This window comes from Phocoena phocoena, chromosome 16 (assembly GCF_963924675.1).
Source record: "Phocoena phocoena chromosome 16, mPhoPho1.1, whole genome shotgun sequence".
NCBI classification, from domain to species: Eukaryota; Metazoa; Chordata; class Mammalia; order Artiodactyla; family Phocoenidae; genus Phocoena; species Phocoena phocoena.
Genome location: NC_089234.1, coordinates 55,397,656 through 55,423,101, shown reverse-complemented (window position 1 = coordinate 55,423,101; position 25,446 = coordinate 55,397,656). Strand labels below are relative to the sequence as shown.

At 46.8% G+C, this 25,446-nt stretch overlaps 1 protein-coding gene across 1 annotated transcript in view; it reads right to left on the bottom strand.

Moving 5' to 3' along the window:
• The window catches only part of DLG5 (discs large MAGUK scaffold protein 5), a 118,542-nt gene that overhangs the window by 41,017 nt on the left and 52,079 nt on the right, over positions 1-25,446 (bottom strand). Inside the window, exons 3-5 of the mRNA XM_065894206.1 lie at positions 19,457-19,619; positions 17,512-17,655; positions 16,689-16,872 (exon numbers count right to left, since the gene is read on the bottom strand). Of these exons, the coding sequence (XP_065750278.1) occupies positions 16,689-16,872; positions 17,512-17,655; positions 19,457-19,619 (491 nt within the window). The remainder of the gene's footprint in view (positions 1-16,688; positions 16,873-17,511; positions 17,656-19,456; positions 19,620-25,446) is intronic.

Genomic DNA, 25,446 nt, shown 5'->3' with positions numbered 1-25,446 from the left:
CAAGAGAGCTTTCTACTCTGAATTACAGGGGGTACTAACGCTCACTCAGGGTGCTGCTCTACAGAACAAAACACAAGATGTGTTAAGAGGTGGTCAGGGCCGGCTGACTTCTGCTAAGCACCTCTGGGGATCTGAGCCCTTGGGCTGAGGGCTCGTACCTCCTGAGCACCCCCGCAGCCCTCCCACCCCATGACACGACTGAGCCAGAAAGGCTTGCTTAACCGTTCCAGGTCCGACAGTCCAGGAATCACCTGGCTCATCCAACATGGACCCTGAGTTATCAGAAGATCTTTGCAGCCCAGAGAACCAGAACCTGGAACTACTGAATATTCCCTGTGGAGGGAGGGTGAGCCCTCAATAAATACGATTAACAGGAAAGAGCTAATTCAAATGTCAGAATCTTTTAGAGGCAAGGAAAGTGAGTTCATTCCTCTGAGACATTAGCTCCTAGGACTATAGATTAATGGGGAAAAAGGGAATCTCAGAAATCAGCTCATTCAGGGCTTTTAGTCTTTTTCCTTTTCTTTCTTTCTTTTTTTTAAAGCAAAAGTCCTTCCTTCAAAGGAAATCTTACAAGGACACCAAACTACAAAACTCACTTTAAAAAGTGGTACACAGCTTCCTCGGGCGGTTAAAATCTTCACCATTTTATAAAAATGCGTCACTGTTGCAGATCAGGACTGCATGCTGAGAAATAGTCAGAAAACCACTGACTTAGCCTCACTCGATCATTTAAAGTCTTCTTAAAGACACAATGCAGTATCTTCCAAACATACAGCAAAGCACAGCAAATAAGGTAACAGAATTTTAAGTACCCACCACTTAGCTCTCATCTTAAGGACTGGCTCCAGGACTCCCCACAGATACCAAAATCCATGAATGCTCACATCCCTCATATAACATGGTGTAGTATTTACATACGAACTACGCACATCCTCCCTATACTTTAAATCATCTCTAGATTACTTATAATACCCAACACAACAAAAATGCTATGTAAATATAGCTGTCAGCAAGGCAAATTCAAGGTTTGCTCTTTCAAACTTTCTGGAATTTTTTTTTTCCCCCAGTCCCTGGTTGGTTGAATCCTCAGATGTGGAACCCACGGATATAGAGGGCCGACTCTACCTTGTCGCACGTCTCAAATTGCTTTCCAAAGATATAAAATAGTACAGGTGCTTAGCCAAAGCCCCCAGTACACCCTTCTCTTATCTAGTACCCCTCTCCTCCCCTCCACAATTGCTCTCCTAAATTTGCTGTCAACCATCACCATGCACAATATTTTACCTATACTACTGCTGTGCTCATGAAAGTTCCTAATGGTGTTCCCTGTGCTTCCTTCTAGTCAACGCTGCTTTTGAGGTGTGGTCAGTGGTGCAGGGAGTGCTTCACTGTAGGAGTACATCACACGGGTTTTTTTTTTTTAGATTTAAAAAAAAATCTTATTGACATATATTTGATTTACAATGTTGAGTTAGTTTCAGGTGTACAGCAAAGTGATTCAGTTTTACACACGTATATATATATATATATATATATCTTTTTTAGATTATTTCCCATTATAGCTTATTTATTATAAGATATTGAGTATAGTTCTCTGTGCTATACAGTAGATCCTTGTTGGTTATCTATTTTGTATTGTAGATAGATCTTTTCAAATTGAAGTCTAGTTGATTTACAACATTCTGTTAATTTCTGCTATACAACAGAGTGATTCAGCCATACACATATATTCTTTTTCATACTGTTTTCCTTTATGGTTTATCACAGGATATTGAATATAGTTCCCTGTGCTATACAGTAGGACCTTGTTGTTTATCCATTCTATATATAATAGTTTGCATCTGCTAGTCCCAAACTCCCAATCCACCCCTCCCCCTTAGCAACCACAAGTCTGTTGTCTATGCCTGCATCACACATTCTCAGTCTGATGGATAGATGTTTACATCATCTCCATTTTTTTTGCTGTTATAAATGACACTCTTGTGAACCCTGTACACGTCTCCTCTCCCACACCGGTGAGATCCTCCTCTAGGGTGGACACCTTGAAGTAGAGCTTAAGGATCAGAATACGGACTTTTCCCCGCTGATCGGACGATAGCAAATTGCTCTCCAGGGTGGCTATCCCAATTTATATCCCACCACCTGTGGGCAGGAGTTCTGAAAGTTACTGTCGTCAACGCATCCTCACCAAGGTTTCATACAGTCAGGTTCTTCTTTTAGTTTTTACTTGTGATAAAATACACATATCACAAAACCATCTTAGCCTCCTTCAACCTCTGAAGTATACATTTCTGTAGCGTTTTGTATACTCACATTGTTGTGCAACCAACTTCCAGAACTTTTTCATCTTGCAAAACTGAAACTCTGTCCCCACTAAACAATTAGCTGTTCCCCCTCCCCCAGCCCCTGGCAGCCAGCCTCCTACTTTGTTTCCTCCTACGTTGAATCCAACTACTCTAGAGGTATATACAGTACTTATAAATAGAATCATATAAAAGGAATCCTACAGTATGTATCTTTTTGTGACTGACTTGACTTCATTTAGCATAATGTCCTCAAGGTTCATCCAGGCTGCAGTATGCGACAGAATTTCCTTCCTTCTTGAAGATGAAAAATATTCCATCGTATATATGTACTGCATTTTGCTTATCCATTCATTCATCAAAGGATACTTGGGATGTTTCCACCTCTTGGCTATCGTGAAACAATCAGATTTCTTTTTTCAGTACTGCCAGTCTCATGGACAAAAAATAAGATCTCTTTTTTTAAAAACTTGCTTTCCTGATTACTAGAAAGACAGAGCAACTCTCCTTATGTTTATTGACTACACACACTTTCTCTTCTATGAATTGCCTGTCCATATCCTTCATTTTCCTTTCCTCCTTCCTCCCCCCACTCCCCCTTCCTCTCCCTTCCTTTCTTTCTGCAGAACTTATTTCTAAATTCCAGGTACTGATCCTTTTCCAGTTATATTCATTACAAATATCTTTTCCCAGTATGTGGCTTTTAAATCTTCTTGAGTGCCCTTTGTTACTAAAATTTCACGTTTTAATGTGGTAAAATCTATCAATCATTTCCTTTATGGTTTGTGGTTTGGTTGTTTTACTTAAGAAATTCTTTCCTTCCTACCTTGAGATCATGAGGATACTCTCTCTCATTAGTTTTTCTAAAAAGTGTTAGTTTTACTTTTCACACTTAAATCTTTAAACTATTTATTTAAACTACTGGAATATATTTTTGTATATGTTGCAAGATAGAGATACAACATTATTCTTTTCCATAAATTACTAGACAAAGGAGAACTGGGTCCCCAAGTGCAGTACAAACTGAGGACCCCTGAATTTGTCCAGGTGCAGACAATGAGGGTTGGAGGACAGCAAGGACATCAGCTGACACAGTGCCCACCACTGAAAGATGAGAAGGGCATCCCACAAGGATGTGCCCACACATGCCCAGGACACACAGCGCCAGTGGAGAGCTCTCCTGCCTTCAGGGTCACATCTGGAAAAGAACCAGCTTCTAGACCAGACTGCCCTGTCTTGTGGGCAGTACCTCAAACATTCCAATTAAAAATCACTCCAAATGTTTTATTCTCTAAACATCTCCAAGCCAGGTGAGAAGCCCAAGGCTCCAAAAGAGGGGCTCTTTTGTTCTGTGGTTTACTACAGAACAAAAGCACTGCTGCCATTCCCAGAGTTTCCCACAAGGTGGCAGGCCTGAGTAGACAGCCAAATGCACTCCCACAGTTGTCCAGCCTTCCAAGCTTCATTCAAGGAACAAACTAGCTCTGGGACTTCCCTGGTGGTCCAGGGGTTAAGACTCCATGCTCCCAGTTCAGGAGGGCCTGGGTTTGATCCCGCATGGCGCAACTAAAACCCGGCCCGGCGCAGCCAAATAAATAAATAAATATTTAAAAAAAGAAGAAGAAGAAAAAAGAAGAACAAGAAACAAATTAGTTCTCATCACAAGAAAAAAAATGTGTAACTATGTAAGTTGATGTATATTAACTGGACTTACTGTGGTGATCATTTCACAATGTATACAAATATCAAATCGTAATATAGTACACCTGAAACTAATACAATGTTACATGTCAGTTATACTTCAATTTTTAAAAAAATTTAATAAAATATAAATTAAATATCACCCCACATATTAATAAAATAAAACCTAATTTTAAAGACTGCCTTGAAACAATGCAAAGAAAAACCCTGTTCTGGGCACTGGCCCAGTTGTGGACCAGTGACCACGTGCACTGGTCCACAACAGTCAACACTGCAGTTTGGCCTCTCTTCACTGGGAAGTAGCCCCCAAATGCCCCAACCGTGAGGTGCCTGGATGGGGTCTGTATGACAATCCAGAGGCACCTGAGGGCAGAGTGAATCTGCTGCCAGGATGGTTCACAATTTTCCAGTGAGACAGGGTCAATCAGAGGAAATCCCAGAACAAACCCAGAAACAAAATCAGAAAGGTTGGGATCCTTTCTGATGCCCAACCCAGCCCTGCTAACGCAGTAGGATCCGGGATCAGAAGAGACGACCCTAGGGAGATCAGACTGATACCCTGTGCTGTCTCAGCGGCCCATGCCACAGGTGAAAGCTCTGCATGAGAAGGCCTTGCTTTTTATGAGCTACCCATTTTCCTCAACTCCTAACCTCTCGTCGTAGCCCTGGAGTCACAAGAACAGTCTCTTTCCCATACGACAGCACCCGGATATTCAGAGGCTCATGGGGCCCCTAACACTTCTCAACTTTTCTCTACAAGCAGGGCTGAGAATCATGCCTGTGCTAATGCAATCAAAATCCTCTGAAGAAATCTGGGAAAACCGCAGTCACAGTTAACTCCAGAGGATTTGAAAAACTACCCTATCAGTCTACAATTTTTCCTTTTTACTATTACACGATTATGTTCTTGGTAGACAGGTGCACACACACTAACAGTCAAACGTTTAGCTTCCCAGCTAAGGCTAACAGTACTGAGAGACAGAATAGTTAAATCTGGCTCAGAATTCTAAAATGAAGAAGGTGATAAACTTCTCAGCTCACGCAGGCAGCAGCCTTTAGAGATGACTCTCCTCCGGCCTGCGAGGAGGGGGTGAAAGTGACCCAGGGGAGGCACAAACCCAGGGTTTGGTCCCATCCACACACCAAGACAGCCACAGCCTGAGCTGCTCCCCTCAGGGAGGCCAAGAACACAGCTGTCCTTATATCCTGTTCCACACTGGTCAGAAACACTCTGGGCTTCTCTGACAGCCAAGCTCTTTGAAGACTAAGAAACCCCTTTCTTGGGTTATCTGAGAAAAGAAGTTAACTTTCATGAATCACCAAAGAAAAGAGTATATTTAAAGACAGGTGACAAGGCCAGAAGGAGGAGAGGGAACTTTCCTGGAGCCTTAAGTTTCCCCAATAAATTGGCAGAACCTATTTTTTTAAAAAAAGAAAAGCATTGCTCTGAACCTGGCAATTGTACCTTTTAAGAAACAAACTTCAGAAAAACATGCACAAAGGAACATAAGGACATATGTAAGGGTGCCCATCAAAAAGTAATTTGTAACGGGAAAAAGTGCAGACACTACCGAGATTCCCAACACACACAGAATGGGGTTAATAAATTACTGACAGCTAAACTATGAAATATCTTGTTGTATGCTCCAAATTTACAGAAAATACAAGGAGACCCATGATATACTGCACAGTTAAAAAAAAAAAAAGGCAGGTGGCAGAAAATAAAAACAAAACTTTGTGTGTTAAGTATGACATAGCAAATGTCCACAAGGAAATATCCCAAGCGGTTCAGAGAGGTCAGTCACCTCCAGGGAGTGACACCAGGGCTGAGGTGGGGGTGGGTGACTTCACTGTTGTTGAAGTTTTTTGTTCTTTAACCAAAGAATATGCATTATTGTAAAGTAAGGAGATGCAAAACTACCCTCTACGTTGCTGCCCCACCAAGGCTTGGCCATCTCCGCCCTGGAACACTTGGGCATCCAGATGGTGCATTCTGACTGCGGTCCCCTGGAGATGGAATTGCCATACCATGCTCCCCCTGGCCACACGCACACACACACACACATACACGCACGCACGCATGCTCGCACGCATGCAAACACATGAGAAAAACCACCTGTCTGCTGCTCTCGAGAGGGAGAGGTCCCGGGCCCCAGGCCCACAGTGCCCTCCCACACAGCTGCCTCATTTCCTCCGAGATAAATCATGTAGAAGGCTGGGAGCCCACAAATCCCTCAAGCAAACATGCAAGTCAAACAGCACCATTTACCCCCGCAAGGGCCTCTTCAAGTTAACAAGGCGTGGGAGGAACCAGGCAACAAAACCGGCCTTGTCCAGTGAGGTCAACCTTTGGCCCCAGGGCCTGCAGGGAGGAGACCTGTGGCCACCCCCATGTGCCCTGCTTTCTCGGCTGTTGGCCTATCCAAGACCTGAGCTTTTCACAGCCCAGCACCCGTCCCAGACCTGGTGAAAATGCTAAGGCACTGGCTGGGGAGAGCAGGTGGCCTGGCAGCTCAGACACACCCCTCACCCCTCACCTCCACCCGAGACACTGGGCCCTCCTCTCCTGGTGGGGGGGGCCCTGAGGTGGCCCCCAGGCCACTTGCTAAGGGGCACTGGTCCAGCTGAAGAGAACCGGGGAAAGTCACTGACCACTGTAATCAACTACCCACCCAAGGGTCAGCGCTATAGGAAAAGGAGAAGAGGAGTGATGTGAGATGGAAGCATCTGGGAGAAAGCCTTCCCAGGTCACTTGTGGAGGGGACGGGAAGCGGGGGACAGGAGGCCATCATCTTGGCCTGGATGCGCATACAAGCTGTTTGGGTCCTGAGGGAAGTCAGAGAATGGGAGGCAATAAAACATCATGCCTCAAGAGGGCATGTTTTTGGTTTTTTATGACCAAGTGGTAACTGGAGCCTTTTATTTTGAGATATAAATCACATACCATATAATTCACCCTTTAAAGTGCACAATTCTATGGGTTTTGGAATATTCACAAGGTCGTGAATCCACAAAGCTGTGCGGCAACTGCCACTGTCTAACCGCAGACCATTCCCACCGCCCCCAGAAGAAATGCGGGTCCAGCACCTTCTCCTTGGGGCCTCACTTCATCCTTCAAGCAATGCTCCCAGAGCACCGCCCCGCCCCGCCCCCTCCAGGGCCGGAAGGTTAAAGGGCGGAGGAGAGGAAGGTGGAGGGTGAGAGTTGCTTCTCTGAGATGGTGCAGCAAGGTAGGCTGCGGACACGCCTGCTGTGCGGCGGGGCTTTCTGTCCCAGCTGGACTCCTGCTGCCCTGGCCTGCACTCACCTCCCCTTCCAGGAACCTTCCCGTTACCACTGCTGGGCCAGGCCTACCCACACCCACCACCAGACTTCCCCCACACAACCAAGCCCCCTCATCAGAGGGCTCGTGGACAAGACGCCAGGTATATCTCCAAGTATATCCAGCTTAGCGGCCTGCACGGAGCCTGGACTGTGTACTCCACATAAGACTTCAAGAAATATCAGAGAAACAAAATAAGGCACAGAAACACATTTTTCAACAGAACATAGTTTATAATGGGAAAATACTGAAACTAGTCCAAGGGTCAGTCAATAGGAGACCGGTTAAATCAACGATGATGCTCCTATGTAACTCAATACTCTGCAGCCGTTAAAAACACGGAAGGAGGATCTGTATTGAAATAGAAGGATGCACGTGACATATTCAGCAGAAAATGTTAGCAACAAAAGGAACGGCGCGATTCCATTTTCTCAAATACGTTAACAAGATATAAAGGGTTCTATGTGTACAGATATAAATCTCAAGCTTTTCAAAGTAACATAGCTATGGTTAGTCATTTCCGTGGAGTGAGACTACACGAAGAATTCTTTTATTTTTTAAATGTCTCTATTGCTTGATTCTTTTATTGTGTTACAAAATGCAAAATTTTATTGAATTTTTGAATTTTCTTTCTTTATACAGCACGTTCTTATTAGTCAGCCATTTTATACACATCAGTGTATACATATCGATCCCAATCGCCCAATTCATCACACCACCACCCCCACCTGCTGCCGCTTTCCCCCCTTGGTGTCCATACGTTTGTTCTCTACATCTGTGTCTCAATTTCTGCCAAACATTGTGATGAACCGGTTCAACTGTACCATTTTTCTAGGTTCCACATATATGCGTTAATATACGACATTTGTTTTGCTCTTTCTGACTTACTTCACTCTGTATGACAGTCTCTAGATCCACCCACATCTCTACAAATGACCCAATTCCGTTCCTTTTTCTGGCTGAATAATATTCCATTGTATATATGTACCACATCTTCTTTATCCATTGGTCTGTTGATGGGCATTTAGGTTGCTTCCATGACCTGGCTATTGTAAACAGTACTGCAATGAACATTGGGGTGCGTGTGTCTCTTTGAATTATGGTTTTCTCCAGATATATGCCCAGTAGTGGGATTGCTGGGTCATATGGAAATTCTACTTTTAGTTCTTTAAGGAACCTCCATACTGTTCTCCATAGGGGCTGTATCAATTTACATTCCCACCAACAGTACAAGAGGGTTGCCTTTTCTCCACACCCTCTCCAGCATTTGTTGTTTGTAGATTTTTTGATGATGGCCATTCTGACCTGTGTGAGGTGATACCTCATTGTAGTTTCGATTTACATTTCTCTAATAATTAGTGATGTTGAGTAGCTTTTCATGTGTTTCTTGGCCATGTGTATGTCTTCTTTGGAGAAATGTCTATTTAGGTCTTCTGCCCATTTTTGGATTGGGTTGTTTGGTTTTTTTAAAATTGAGCTGCAAGAGCTTTTTATATATATTTTGGAGATTAATCCCTTGTCCATTGCTTCATTTGCAAATCGTTTCCCCCATTCTGAGGGGTGTCTTTTCGTCTTGTTTATGGTTTCCTTTGCTGTGCAAAAGTTTTTAAGTTTCATTTGGTCCCATTTGTTTATTTTTGTTATCATTTCCATTACTCTAGGAGGTGGATCAAAAAAGATATTGCTGTGATTTATGTCAAAGGGTGTTCTTCCTATGTTTTCCTCTAAGAGTTTTTTTTTATAGTGTCCGGTCTTACATTTAGGTCTCTAATCCATTTTGCATTTATTTCTGTGTATGGTGTTAGGGAGTATTCTAATTCCATTCTTTTACATGTATCTGTCCAGTTTTCCCAGCATCACTTACTGAAGAGGCTGCCTTTTCTCCATTGTATATCTTTGCCTCCTTTGTCAATAGATTAGTTGACCATAGGTGCCTGGGTTTACCTCTGGGGCTTTCTATCCTGTTCCATTGATCTGTATTTCTGTTTTTGTGCCAGTACCACATCGTCTTGATTACTGTAGCTTTGTAGTATAGTCTGAAGTCAGGGAGTCTGATTCCTCCCGCTCTGCTTTTTTCCCTCAAGACTGCTTTGGCTATTCGGGGTCTTTTGTGTCTCCATACAAATTTTAAGATTTTTTGTTCTAGTTCTGTCAAAAATGTCATTGGTAATTTGATAGAGGTTGCACTGAATCTGTAAGATTGCTTTGGGTAGGATAGTCATTTGCACAATATTGATTCTTCCAATCCAAGAACACAGTGTATCTCTCCATCTGTTGGTATCATCTTTAATTTCTTCCATCAGTGTCTCAGAGTTTTCTGCATAAAGGTCTTTTGCCTGCCTAAGTAGGTTTATTCCTAGGTATTTTATTCTTTTTGTTGCAATGGTAAATGGGAGTGTTTCCTTAATTTCGCTTACAGATTTTTCATCATTTTGTATACAGGAATGCAAGAGATTTCTGTGCATTAATTTTGTATCCTGCAACTTTACCAAATTCATTGATTAGCTCTAGTAGTTTTCTGGTAGCATCTTTAGGATTCTGTATGTATAGTATCATGTCATCTGCAAACAGTTTTACTTCTTCTTTTCCCACTTGTATCACTTTTATTTCTTTTTCTTCTTCTCTGAGTGCCATGGCTAGGACTTCCAAAACTATGTTGAATAACAGTGGCGAGAGTGGACGTCCTTCTCTTGTTCCTGATCTTAGAGGAAATGGTTTCAGTTTTTCACCACTGACGACGACGTTGGCTGTGGGTTTGTCATATATGGCCTTTATTATGTTGAGGTAGGTTCCCTCTGTGCCCCCTTTCTGGAGAGTTTTTATCATAAAATGGGTGTTGAATTTTGTCAAAAGCTTTTTCTGCATCTATTGAGATGATCATATGGTTCTTATCCTTCAGTTTGTTAATATGGTGTATCACATTGATTGATTTGCATATACTGAAGAATCCTTGCATCCCTGGGGTAAATCCCACTTCATCATGGTGTATGATCCTTTTAATGTACTGTAGGATTCTGTTTGCTAATAGTTTGTTGAGGATTTTTTTATCTATATTCATCAGTGATATTGGTCTGTAATTTTCTTTTTTTGTAGTATCTTTGTCTGGTTTGGGTATCAGGGTGATGGTGGCCTCACAGAATGAGCTTGGGAGTGCTCCTTCCTCTGCAATTCTTTGGAAGAGTTTGAGAAGGATGGGTGTTAGCTCTTCTCTAAATGTTTGATAGAATTCACCTGTGAAGCCACCTGGTCCTGGACTTTTGTTTCTTGGAAGATTTTTAATCAGTTTCAATTTCATTACTTGTGATTGGTCTGTTCATATTTTCTATTTCTTCCTGGTTCAGTCATGGAAAGTTATACCTTCCTAAGAATTTGTCCATTTCTTCCAGATTGTCCATTTTATTGGCATAGAGTTGCCTGTAGTAGTCTCTTAGGATGCTCTGTATTTCTGCAATGTCTGTTATAACTTTTTTTTCATTTCTAATTTTATTGATTTGAGTCCTCTCCCTCTGTTTCTTGATGAGTCTGGCTAAAGGTTTATCAATTTTGTTTACCTTCTCACAGAACCAGCTTTTAGTTTTATTGATCTTTGCTACTGTTTCCTTTCTTTCTGTTTCACTTATTTCTGCTCTGATCTTTATGATTTCTTTCCTTCTGCTAACTTTGGGTTTTGTTTGTTCTTCTTTCTCTAGTTCCTTTAGGTGTAAGGTTAGATTGAGATTTTTCTTGTTTCTTGAGGTAGGCTTGTATAGCTATAAACTTCCCTCTTAGAACTGCTTTTGCTGCATCCCGTAAGTTTTGGATTGTCATGTTTTGTCATTTGTCTCTATGTATTTTTTGATTTCCTCTTTGATTTCTTCAGTGATCTACTGTTTATTTAGTAATGTATTGTTTCGCCTCCATGTGTTTGTGTTTCTTTACGGTTTTTTTCCCCTGTAATTCATTTCTAATCCCATAGCATTGTGGTCAGAAAAGATGCTTGATATGATTTCAATTTTCTTAAATTTACTCAGGCTTGATTTGTGACCCAAGATGTGATCTATCCTGGAGAATGTTCCCTGGGCACTTGAGAAGAAAGTGTAATCTGCTGTTTTTGGATGGAATATCCTATAAATATCAATTAAATCTATCTGGTCTATTGTGTCATTTAAAGCTTGTGTTTCCTTATTAATTTTCTGTTTGGATGATCTGTCCACTGATGTAAGTGAGGTGTTAAAGTCCCCCACTAGTACTGTGTTACTGTCGATTTCCTCTTTTATAGCTGTTAGCTCTTGCCTTATGTATTGAGGTGCTCCTATGTTGGGTGCATATATACTTCTAATTGTTACATCTTCTTCTTGGATTGATCCCTTGATCATTATTGTAGTGTCCTTCCTTGTCTCTTGTAACAGTCTTTATTTTAAAGTCTATTTTATCTGATATGAGTATTGCTACTTCAGCTTTCTTCTGGTTTCCATTTGCATGGAATATCTTTTTCCAGCCCCTCACTTTCAGTCTGTATGTGTCCCTAGGTCTGAAGTGGGTCTCTTGTAGACAGCATATATATGGGTCTTGTTTTTGTATCCATTCAGCGAGCCTATGTCTTTTGGTGGGAGCATTTAACCCATTCACGTTTAAGGTAATTATTGACATGTTATGTTCCTATGACCATTTTCTTAATTGTTTTGGGTTTGTTTTTGTAGGTCCTTTTCTTCTCTTGTGTTTCCCACTTAGAGAAGTTCCTTCAGCATTTGTTGTAGAACTGGTCTGGTGGTGCTGAATTCTCTTAGCTTTTGCTTGTCTGTAAAGCTTTTGATTTCTCCATCAAATCTGAATGAGATCCTTGCCAGGTAGAGTAATCTTGGTTGTAGGTTCTTCCCTTTCATCACTTTAAGTATATGGTGCCACTCCCTTCTGGCTTGTACAGTTTCTGCTGAGAAATCAGCTGTTAACCTTATAGGAGTTCCCTTGTATGTTGTTTACCGTTTCTCCCTTGCTGCTTTCAATAATTTTTGTCTTTAACTTTTGCCAATTTGATTACTATGTGTCTCGGCGTGTTTCTCCTTGGGTTTATCCTGTATGGGACTCTCTGTGCTTCCTAGACTTGGGTGGCAATTTCCTTTCCCATGTTAGGGAAGTTTTCGACTATAATCTCTTCAAATATTTTCTCGGGTCCTTTCTCTCTCTCTTCTCCTGCTGGGACCCCTATAATGCGAATGTTGGTGCAATTAATGTTGTCCCAGACGTCTCTTAGGCTGTCTTCATTTCTCTTCATTCTTTTTTCTTTATTCTGTTTCGCAACAGTGAATTCCACCATTCTGTCTTCCAGGTCACTTATATGTTCTTCTGCCTCAGTTATTCTGCTATTGATTCCTCCTAGTGTAGTTTTCATTTCAGTTATTGTACTGTTCATCTCTGTTTGTTTGTTCTTTAATTCTTCTAGGTCTTTGTTAAACATTTCTTTTTTTTTTTTCTTTTTTTTTTTTTTTTTGCGGTACACGGGCCTCTCACCTCTGTGGCCTGTCCCGTTGCGGAGCACAGGCTCCGGACGCGCAGGCTCAGCGGCCATGGCTCATGGGCCCAGCCGCTCCGTGGCATGTGGGATCTTCCCGGACCGGGGCACGAACCCGTGTCCCCTGCATCAGCAGGCGGACTCTCAACCACTGCACCACCAGGGAAGCCCTGCTAAACATTTCTTGCATCTTCTTGATCTTTGCCTCCATTCTTTTTCCGAGGTCCTGGATCATCTTCACTAGCATTATTCTGAATTGTTTTTCTGGAAGGTTGCCTATCTCCACTTCATTTGTTGTTTTTCTGGGGTTTTATCTTGTTCCTTCATCTGGTACATAGCCCTCTGCCTTTTCATCTTGTCTGTCTTTCTGTGAATGTGATTTGTGTTCCACGGGCTGCAGGATTGTAGCTCCTCTTGCTTCTGCTGTCTTCCCTCTGGTGGATGAGGCTTTCTAAGAGGCTTGATGGGAGGGACTGGTGGTGGGTAGAGCTGGGTGTGGCTCTAGTGGACAGAGCTCAGTAAAACTTTAATCTCCTTGACTGCTGATGGGTGGGGCTGGGTTCCCTCCCTGTTGGTTGTTTGGCCTGAGGCGACCCAACACTGGCGCCTACCTGGGCTCTCTGGTGGGGTTAATGGCGGACTCTGGGAGGGCTCAGGCCAAGGAAAACTTCCCAGAAGTTCTGCTGCCAGTGTCCTTGTCCTCATGGTGAGACAGAGCCATCCCCCACCCCCACCGCCTCTGCAGGAGACCCTCCAACACTAGCAGGTAGGTCTGGTTCAGTCTCCCCTGGGGTCACTGCTCCTTCCCCTGGGTCCCGATGCACACACTACTTTGTGTGTGACCTCCGAGAGCAGAGTCTCTGTTTTCCCCAGTCCTATCTAACTCCTGCAATCAAATCCCGCTAGCCTTCAAAGTCTGATTCTCTAGGAATTCCTCCTCCCATTGCCATACCCCCAGGTTCGGAAGCCTGATGTGGGGCTCAGAACCTTCACTCCAGTGGGTGGACTTCTGTGCTATAAGTGTTCTCCAGTTTGTGAGTCACCCACCCAGCAGTTACAGGATTTGATTTTATTGTGACTGCACCCCTCCTACGGTCTCATTGTGGCTTCTCCTTTGTCTTTGGATGTGGGCTATCTTTTTTGGTGATTTCCAGTGTCTTCCTGTCGATGACTGTTCAGCAGTTAGTTGTGATTCTGGTGTTCTCGCAAGACGGAGTGAGAGCACGTCCTATTCTACTCCCATCTTCACAAAACGCATATTAATTTTGCAATTTCAAAAGTAGTATAAAAACATGAAGAAAGGGCTGCCCTTCCCCGTTTTGAACTATTTAACCTTACAGCCATTTGGTAAGGCAGAGTAGGGCAGGAGGCTCCATTGGGCAAGGGGTGCCCCAGAGTGGCCACTGGAGCCTGCATGGGATGAGGAGGGGCCCTGCATAGGCGCATGGGGATCCCACAACGGGTCAGAAGCGGGGATGGCGTGGGAGGGAGGCGGCAGAGGGAAAGTCAGGCAGGTACTCCCGGGAGACCGACCAAGTAAAGAGATTAAGAATAATCAGAACCAGGTTTCTCACTACTAGGAAATGCAGTTACAAAAATGGAAAGGAAGAAAACAAGAATGAACCCTGTTATATTGTAGTACTGGACTGGAACTGGAAATGTCAGTGTGAACTCATGGTTTCCAATACACAGATTACATATTGAAGGTATAAATATATTAGGAAGAGGGAGAGAGACACATGGAAACAGGTATGAGTGAGTGTGTGTGGTGGCGGGGGGCTGGGGAGCGGTGGCGGTGTACTCAGATATTCCTTATTCTGTCCACTGAGAGGGCCTGGAGCGATTACACCCAGGAGCAATGAGCACATCAACTAGACCCAGGACTCAGATCATGCTTCTAAATACCATTTTCCACTAAAAGGAATGAGGACTCCTAGGAGAAATGTTTGATTTCCAGGACTAGGGCAGGGAAGTTAGAAAATGAACCTGGAACATCTTCTTATGCCAGAAATCAAGAAAGTGCTCAAAAAATGAGGGGACATGTCAAAAAGACAGACAAGCAAGCTTGAAGGGGCTCCCCATGGCCACAGTGTAAAACAGGAAACCATGAGTGTGTGTGTATGTATGGGGGTGTATAAAGGGAAAACAAGTATCACTACACTGGAGAAGGCGGCTAGAGACACCACCTTAGTCAAATGATCAACATCATTAGTAATAAGTCGTATCCAGCCAAGTCTCAATCAACGGGATGCAATGAGAAAAAGGCAGCATCACTTCTGTGACATTCCTGCCTAAGATGCAAAAACTCACCCAACCATGGGGATCCAACAAATCCAGGTTGAGGGACAACCTAGAAAATAACTAGCCTGTAATCTTCCAAAACATCAAGGTCATGCAGGTCACAGCCTGAGGAACTTTCCAGACTGAAGGAGACCAAAGAGACTGGACAACTAAATGCAGTGCGTTATTCTGAATGGGATCCTTTTCCTATTAAAGAAATTATTGAGACAACTGGCAAAACTTGACCCGGGTCTGACGATTAGACAGTAGTACATATCAACGTTAATTCCTGATGTGTCACTGTCACTGTTATACAGGAGAATATCCCTGTTTGCAAGAAGTACACAATGTTCAGGGGTGATGGGGCACCAGGTTGGCAACTTATTCTTGAGTGATACAGGAGAAAAATTCTTTGTACTGTATTTGCAACTCTTCTGTAAGTTTGCAATAATCTCACAATTTAAAAAATGTTAACTGTAAATGAAAACAAAAGCAACAAAGGCAACGTCACGCTAAATTACCAGATGAGTTCAGATTGTTATATACTGGCTTTGTGTCAATCAAGCCCCAATGGTCCTGCTTTAACTGGGGAACCGTAAATGTTTCTGATGGGGAAGGGGCTCTGCTTAGTCGGACCCATGCTGCAATGCTAGCAGGACACTCTGCCTCTGCCTGGGACTGTCTTCCAACCCCAAACGTCCAACCATCTATGGACACAGAGCATCATCAGTCCCTGCCACGTCCCTGGGCAGCCCAGGCAGTTCCAGACCATAAGCTACGAGAGAAGAGGCACTGGCCTACATCATTCGCAGGAAGCGGTGTTCTGACTGGCCTGCTCCTCATGCACTGCTGTCAACGTGAAACAAGAGCTGAGCAAAGTGAAGAAACTAACTTCGAACGCAGAGAGCAGCAAGGGCAGCAGGACATACTCTCACCCCAGAATAACGATGGTAACTGTTACCATCTTGTATTTGCACAGAATTTTAACATTTGCAAGTTTCTTTCCATCTGTAATCTCACACAATCCATACAAAGGAAAGAAGCTACAGATGCCCAAAGCTCCCAGACTAAGTCGAATTCCTGTGACACAGCATACATACCACATAGAACCTCCTCCTTGGTAGCCCTTGCGATATTCATAACAATACAAAATGTGTGTGGTTATTTGATTAACATCTGTATCCCCCCTTGGATTGCAGAGTCCAGGAAAACAAGGGTTGAGTGTTTGCTCACAGATGGCCCGATGCCTCACAAGAGGCTGACACCAAAAATACTTGCTAAGTAATCACATGGACACACAGTGGTGGATAAGATGGGTGTGCGTGGGTCAGCAGGTAGATGGACAGTGGGTGGGGGAATGGATGGGTGGCAGATGAGTAGGTGGATAAGGGGAGAGATACATGGATGGATGGCGGGTGGTAGGCAGGTAGACGGTAGGTAGGTAAGTAGGTGCGTGGGTAGGTGGGTGGGCGGGTGGGTAGATGAGATGGTAGGTGTGTGTGTTGGGGGGGGGGGTTGGTAAATGAATGATGAGTGGGTGAATGCCTGACCTGGGTCTGGTCCACCCCCCCACCGCCCAGCCCGGTTCTACCTGCTGCTGCTGGGCCCGGAGGTCACCGATCTCCTTCTGGTCCTCCTCGTGGAGCCGCTTCATGTCCTCCCATGACTGCTGGAGCAGGTTACGTTCCCGTAGCAGCTGTCCGTTCTCCCGCCTCAGCATGTCCACATCATCCTTCAGCTGGGTCTGGTCGCTCAGGAGCCGGCTGTGGAGCGTGCTGAAATCCCACACGGCACAGTGAGCCCAGCCAGCCTCCAACTCCCACCCGAGGCACCAGCACCCCCTCCAGGTCCTAGTACCCCCAACACACCAGACAGGTCAGCAGCGTGCAGAGGCAGGCCAAAGCCTGCTGTCAGCCACATGCCAGAAAGACCCAAACTAATTTTTTAAGAGCCTGACACCACAGTGGCACACATGTGAAGGCCAAGGAAAGGAGATAAGCCCCTACCTGGCATTGACCTGGCACCTCCAAGTGCTGAGGCCTGGCAAATGTCAGCAGGTGGCCAGGCAAATGCCCTCAGAGGGGCACCAGGAGACCAAAGGGGAACATGCCCCATCTGCCTCTCCTGTGGCAGTAGAGCCCCAGCAGGGACCCAGAGGTCCACAGTGATCTGCCTGGCCTACTGTCTCACACATTCGACCACTTTCCTACCAACCGTGCTTCTGAAGCTGGCAATGGATGGTATGGAAAACTGAGGCCCAAAGCCACAAACGCACGTGCTTAAGGCCCACCGCTTGCTATGTGGCAGAGGCAGGATGGGACCATAACCCCAGGCTCCAGGTCCAGAACTGAAGACTGGCAAGAGGCAGCGGTTCCCTGCACGCTGGGAACCCTGGCCAGGCAGGCCCCACTCACTGGTAGAAGTCGGTCTCCTTGGCCACCTCCTCACACCTCTTCAGGGCGTTGGTGTGCTGGTTCTGCAGGCTCTGCAGGTCTGACATGGCCCGCACACACTGGATCTTCAGCCTCTCGTAGTCCGGATTCAGCCTGTGGTAGGGCCTGGCCCAGATGGCAAACAGCCCAGTGAACACTGGCCCCGGGATCACAATGACAAGAATGTCTTTCCCTGGGAAGCCACGTCCTAGGTCACTCCAGCCCAGCAGTTCCCGAACACTGGTCTCCTGCATACCACCAACACCAAGGCCCCCTCTGCCGCCCCCCAAGTGCCTGCTAAGCCCAGGTGTCCTGGCCGCAGCCAGACCAACAGAATCCGGATCCCCAGGACGGAGGGCCTTGATTGCTGAACTCCCTGCATGGGCCGGGAGAGCTGGCAAGGTGCTCCTGTGCTCTGGGAGCCCCCCGGACGCCACACGCCAGGCCTGCACGCACAGGGGGCTCAGCAGTCCCTGGGATGAAGCTCCTCCTCTCCTTAGAGCGATGATTCTCAATCTTGGGTACATAACGAATAGACAAGGCCCAGACCAATTACGTCAGCATCCCTGAGGGTAGGACTCAGACATGGGGATTTTTCAGCTCCCCAAGGGATTCCGACGTGCAGCCAAGATTGAGAAAAGTGGCCAGGACCAGGAGTCCCCAGACCTGCAAGCACTGTAGTCACATGGAAACTTGTTAGAAATGCAAATTCTCAGGCCAGCCCCCAACCTCCGAAATCGGACGCTCAGGAGGGAGGGCGGAATGGCCAGCCATCTGTGCTCTAACAAGCCCTGCAGGTGACCCTGGTGCGAGCTCAAGCCTGGGAACCCCTGCCCTAGAGCAGGCATCAGAAACCTTTCCCTGTAAAGGGCCAATCTCTGTGCAGCCACTACTCTGCCTCGGTGGCATGAAAGCAGATGTGGACGACACACACTTGCACACCGTCTTCACTTGCCCTGCCCTCGAGCTGTCTGAGAGACACATCCTCATAAAAGCGACCTCTAGGAGCAGGCTTTGAGCCCTGACATCACCCCAGAAAAATCCTCCCCAGGATGAGGCGCACACCCCCGATGCTCCTGAAGGAAAGCTTAAACCAGCCCTGCTGCTGCTCCCCTCGGAACCCCTGCCAGCACCTCCACAACCCTTCCCTGGTATCTACCTCTCAATCCCAACAAAAGAAGTGGTCAAAGGTTTTCTTCAAAATAACAAAAAAGCCAGGTGGGACCAACCCTTTCTAAAACACACACGTGGCAGGAAACAACTAACATGTTTACAAACCACATAAAGATCCACTCAACAATGAAGTAGGCCGGGGTATCCAGGAGACAGCAGTGCCCTTGCCCATGGACAGAGCAGTCAAAGGCTCAGCAACAGGGTGACTGACTATCTCTATTAGGGCAGCGGCTGCACACAGCAGCAAACAGGGGACAGAGAGAGAAGCATATTGTCTCCAGGGCTGGAAGGCAGAGAGGCCTGGGAAAGGGATGGTGACAAGGTCAGGGCCATCCAACCAACCAGGGAGGAGGCACCAAAGTGGGACCAGGAGCCTCCAGCTGCTACCCAGACCACCCACCAAATGACCATCGGCAAGGCCAGTAGAAAGGCGGTGAGGCCGGTACACACACACGCGCGCGCGCACACACATGCAAACAAGAGCACACCAGTGCCGGGAGCCAAGTGTAGGATGGACACACCCACGCACACTTCTCAATCCCCAAGCTGTGTGATTCAGGCCATAGACTCCGATTTTGAACTGGAGGAAGCATAACAAGCCTCCGCCCCGCTCCCCACATCCAGGCCTACACGGGTGGGTGGCGGGAAGGACACTCGGGCAGGCAGCAGGGCTCTCAGGAGCTAAGGGTACGCCTTGGGGCAGGGGGTGGTGACCCTGTCCATCGGGCCGGCGGGGGAGGGGCACGGTCACCACCTCTTGTCGAAGGTGGTCCCATGGGTGGCGAAGGCCAGGCGCTTCCGCAGCTCATTCCTCTCCCGGGTCATCAGCCGCAGCTGAATGGAGAGGTTCTCCACCTTCTCATTCACTTGCCGGTCAGTGAGCAGCGGCGGTGGGGACGGCGCCTTCCCGGTGGTGCCTGCAGGAGGAAGGTGACAAAGAGAACTCGTGTTCACACGGCTCCCACCAGCAGCCAGGCGCTGTTCTGGGCTCTCAGCTTGCATTCGCTCCTCACGACCACCCTACCAGGTGGGTCCTGTTACATCCCCCTTTCCCAGAGGACACCGCCAAGTCAGAGTGTAAGAGGCACAGCTGGGACCAGAGCCCAGGCGGTCTGGCTCCAGCATCCACTACCTGGGCCCTGGCTGAGGACCCTGAGTGAGGTCCCCCTCTCTCCCTCCAACCTAGCTTTGGCACCTCCAGGATGGAACTGTTTTGGCCCTGATCTTTGCATCCTTGCCTGCTCTGCTAACACCAGCTGTCACCCACCCCTGGGCACAGAGAGGCCAGCCTGAGCAAGGTGGAAGGCACGGCCTGAAGAGGAAGACACAGTTATAGCTTCCCAGAGAAGCTGGCAGAGGACAGAGGGAGCCAGCTCCAAAGCTGGGCCCAAGGGCTGTGTCCCGTCTTCCCCTGATCAGGGCTGGACACTCCACACAGTTCCCTCTTCCAAGCCGCCCGACTGCCTAAAGCACCTGCTCAACCAGCCCAGGTGTGCAGCTTGGAGGAGCTACAGGGAGAGCCGCCCACGGCCAAGGTGAGTGGGATGGGGTGCAGGTAAGTCCCAGGACCTCTGACTGCCCAGCCCACACCAGGCCCTTGTCATTTGTCCCTAGGACTAGACATGTCCTGAAGGGAATCGCATGCCTTATGCTATTACCAAGGAACAGTGGCCACCACCAGCACCTCTGACGAGATCCCAATCTGCTTCTAGGAAGTATGCACCTCACTCAAATGTCCCAGAAAAAGAGACAAATCCATGGTGCTTTTATTGTTAACTCCGTCCATGTGTTCCCCTGAGCCCTCTAACCCTCAGAGATCCTCAGTGGGGTCAGAGTAACCCACAGAAGTCATCCCAGTTTATGGATGTGATCCAGAGGCGGACTCACCCCAGGGACACAGTATCTGTCTCCCCAGTAGCCCTGTAACGTGTAAAAGGCAAGACGAATGTCTTCTGACTCTGTGTCATCCTGACCGCTGCCCCCCAGCAGACCGCTGTTGGCTGATTTTCTTGTGCAAACCGAGTGTCCCCCAAGACAGGCACTCAGATGTGGCCTTGCATCTTCCAGGAGTGGCAGGGAGGATGGAGATTTCGACACTGTGGGTGACAAGCTAGACCATGGTCTGAGGCAGGAGACTCGAGCTCCCCAGCTCAGTGTTATCCAATGTCGGTATGCCGACCACTGAATCCAGTACCCCTCGAAACACGTTATTTTAAAGCCAGCACCTCCGTAACAACCAGGATTCTTGTGCTCAGGCCAGACCTCTGCGGCCAAAATGTTCTTTAAGCTGAGGCCCAGGATCACCATTTCCCCCGAGCATCTCCCTCCCTCCATGGGTTCTAGTCCACAGCCTGAGAAGCCTTCCCTCGCCTTTCCCCAAAGACCCTGGATCCTTACCCCTGCCCCCCCCAGGAGTTTTGGAAAACAGGCTGGTTACAGCTCTGTGCGGCTGTGTAACGTCTTCCTCTTTGGCAAATGAAGGCACTTCTATGCGCTCTAGTTCTACGAAGGCCATCTGATTTGCACTAACTTACCCGGCTGTCTGACATGTGGGGCTTCCTCTGGACACGTGCCTGACACCCCCTTCTGGAGAGGCCTACAACTAAAACTCGGCATCTAACCAGCCCCTGGGGGGGCCGGGCGGGGGGGACATGATCTCTGGAGGACTGACAAACCCAAGACAGTGGCATGAACAGACCCAACAAGCACCCGGAAAAGAAGGATTTCAATGTAAACAGTCACAACCAACCACACAACAGCACACAACACAGATGCCCCAGGCATTAATTTAACCTTCCCAACGATCCCAGAGGTGGTAAGAATATTATCATCTCCATTTTACAGGTGAGAATACTGAGGCGCAGCAAGCTTAAGGAATCAACTTAAACTTCCGCAGACAGCAAGTGGTGCCCTGGACGAGAGCCCAGGCACCCGGATTCGGAGCACGTGCTCTCTGCTGCTGTGCCTTGCGGCCTCCCAAAGACAACCATGAGTGGCACTCACTCCATGCCTGGCGGTCTATGAGATGCTTTTCATACATTATCCCATTCCATCCCCTTAAGGAAGATACTGCTGCTATTCCCATTTTACAGATCAGCAAACAAAACCTTCTCAAGCTTAAATAATGGGTCCAGGTCACCAAGCCAGTAAATGACAGCATGGCGTATGGAGTGCCTTCTGCCCGACCCCAGTGCCCGAGGCCTCAACCTAAAAGTTCTCAAATGGTTTGATTTTAGGGCCTCTATACACTCTTAAAAATGACTGAGGACTCCAAAGAGCTTTTGCTCATAGGGGTTATATCTAACAATATCTAGCAGATTAGAAATTAAAACTAAAAAGGTATTTTAAAATATTTACTGATTTTAAAATAACCAAACCCGTTACATATTCACATTAAGGCTTTTCATGAAAAATTAACTGCACTCTCTACCGCAAAACAAAAAACACAGCGAAAAGAATGGCATGGCTTTGCATCTGCGTAATGCTGTTTGACATCGGGCCTAATAAAGACAGCCAGAGTCTCACATCCGTCCAACATCACACACCGTGGATGGAACCTGTAAGAAACTCCACTCTACAGCGGAGTCTGTGTGAGGACGAGAGTGCAAAAAGCAAGTGTCATCTCAGGATCGTTATGAAAACAGTTCTGACCTCACTGGCTCCATGAAAGGACCTCAGGGACACCAGACCATGCCTTGAGAATGACTTGACCTGTGGTCAAGTTCAGTAAGTATCAGAGAAACATCAGATCTCAATTTCAGAACTGAAAAGCACCACCAGGCCCAGCAATCTGCCTCCAGGGAGATAAAGAATTTCCACCCCATTTTAAAAATGAAGCAACAGAAAGATGTAGCCCTTGGCTTTTGCGGAGGCTGGACAGAGAAGCAGCAGCAGGACAGAAGTAGGGGTCATCAGACCTGTCACGACATACAGCCACCGCCTCCTGTCTGTCTCCAGCAGGACGAGGCCACTGGCTCTGCAGCTGGCTGGACCTGGGGGCAGCCGATCACACACACAGGGACGTGAGCGCTGTCATTTGCTGAGCACAGCCTACGCGCTGGGTTCTGTGCTAAACGCACCTGGGTTCTCACTTCATTAAGACCCACAGTACCCTCCCAGATACGTGCTGTGATCACCGAGTGAGAAACTGACGTCTAGCAAAACTGCACAGCTGGGAAACCGGAGGATACCCACGCAAATCCAGCTTCACCTCCAGACCCAGGGCCTCGTCCACTACCCTGCCCGGCCTCCCGACAGGAGTGGCCTCCTGTTTCCCTTCCCCTGCCCCAAAGGCTTGAGCATACATGAAACACACAAAAAGTGAGGCCGTCCAGGCCTGTGAATCCATCACAGAGCAGGTTGACTTAGGGAAACTGCTGCCTGGATACCCCTGTCCTTTCACAATAAGGAGGGTGGAGGGCGGAGGGCAGAGGAGGGCCGCAGGTGGCCCTCAAGAAAAATCCCAAGATGTGCTAAGCCAGGAAGTTCCAAAACAACAGCAAGTGTTGCAGAAAACCCTCTCCATATCCATTCAATTAAACATAAAGTTTCACTTGCCTCGCAGGGTTGAAAAACATTTTGAAGATGATGCAGTCCTTTTAAGAAAATGGTTGCCAGAATCCCCTAAATAGCTACGAAGATCGTCTGAACTCCTGCACAGGGAGGGAGCTCACTGCTTCACAGCAAAGCCCATCTAATCTCTCCCCAGATAATTATTCTACGTACTGAGTTAAAATCTGTATTTCTCCCACTGACCCTAGATCTACCTACCCACCCAAGATCATGAGGTAGGGACTTGCCTGGTGGTGCAGTGGTTGAGAATCCGCCTGCCGAAGCAGGGGACACGGGTTCAATCCCTGATCCCAGAACATCCCACAGGCCGCAAAGCAACTAAGCCCGTGCACCACAACTACTGAACCTGCGAGCCACAACTACTGAGCCCATGTGCTGCAACTAGTGAAGCCCACGTGCCTAGAGCCCGTGCTCCACAATGAGAAGCCACCGCAATGAGAAGCCCACACACTGCAACGAAGAGTAGCCCCCGCTCACTGCAACTAGAGAAAGCCTGCAACTAGAGAAAGCCTGAGCGCAGCAACGAAGACCCGACGCAGCCCAAAAAAAAAACCAAAAAAAAAAAAACAAAGGCCACAAGGTACAACTGTAATTCTTCTTCTAAACAACAGACATGCAAGTATTTGAAGACAACTGCCAAGTCCCTTTATCACTACCAGAAGACCTAAAGTTAAAAAAAAAGTGACAACACCAAATGCTGGCAAGGATGCAGAGAAACTGGAATTCTCAAACACTGCTGGTGGGAATATGAAATCATATAGCCACTGCAGAAAACACTTTGACAGTCTTTTATAAAGTTAAACATGCACTTACCATACTACCCAGTAATCCCACTCCTGGATATTTACACAAAAGAAATGAAAATTTACATTCACACAAAAGCTAGCACACAACTGTTTATAGCAGCTGTCGAATGGATAAACGACAGTGTTATATTCATATAACGGAATACTTCTCAGCAACAAAAAAGCACTATCATACAAACTACTGGTACACACGAGGGCAAGGGGAACAGGGACTCGCGAATGCACTGTGCTGAGTGCAAGAAACCAGACTCAAAAGGCCACACGCCATATGTTTCCATTTACACGACATTTGGGAAAAGGCAAAACTACAGACGCAGAAGAGAGATCCGTGGTTGCCAGGGCCTGGGGGTAGAGGGAAGAAAGGCTGACTACAAAGTCACAGAAGGGAATTCTTCAGGGTGGAGGATTTGTTCTATACCTTAATTGTGGAAGTGGTTAAATAACCAATGTGCTCATCAAAACTCATCAAACTATACACCAAAAAGGATAAATGTTACTGTACGTAAATCGTACCTCACGGAACATGACTTTTAAAAAAATCTGAAGTTAAAAAAAATAAAAAACAACAACACTGTGGTGCCCTAAACTGAAGTGACCCAGGACAGGCGCAACCAACGAAGAGGTGTGGCTTGTCACCCCCGACCAGCCACTGTGTTTACAGTAAACCTTTTCAAGAACAAGCAAAATCAAAACTAACGTCAAGTGAGCTGTCCACAGAAGCCTCAAATTCTATCTCTGTGCAGTTGTTCTTTGGGACTCAAATGCAAAACTGTCCACTCTCCCCCCACTTCACTCCTTCCCCTTCCCAAATCTGGAACCCACTTGAAAAGAAGGCAGGGGAGTTCCCTGGCGGTCTAGTGGTTAGGATTCAGCACTTTCACTGCTGTGGCCTGGGTTCAATCCCTGGTCGGGGAACTGAAATCCCACAAGCCATGCAGCACAGCCATAAATAAATAAACTAATTAATTAATTAGTTAATAAAAAGGAAAACTTAAGAAAAGAAAGAGTTTCTTTTATTCATTTTTATATTCAGGATGGGATTCCGGGGTTAAGGGATTTGGACTGGACTAAAATGGCCCCAAAACGAGTGCTGGAAGATGCCAGGAGAGCCGGCACAGGCCCTGGAGTTTGGACAGAGCTCTCACTCCTCCGGGCCTTGGTGTAAGAACACTGCAGCCAAGGGGAGCAGAGCCCCTTCGCCATCACGAGTCCTGGCTCCTCCTCCCGGACACCCTGGCCGATGCAAGTGCAGCCTTCTCTGTAGACCACTGAGGCTCAGCCAGAGCCCGGCAGCTCGGTAGTCTTGGCTGTAAGGCCCTTTGTCCTTAGCCCCCTTGTCACACCACACTCCAGCTGACCCTGAAGG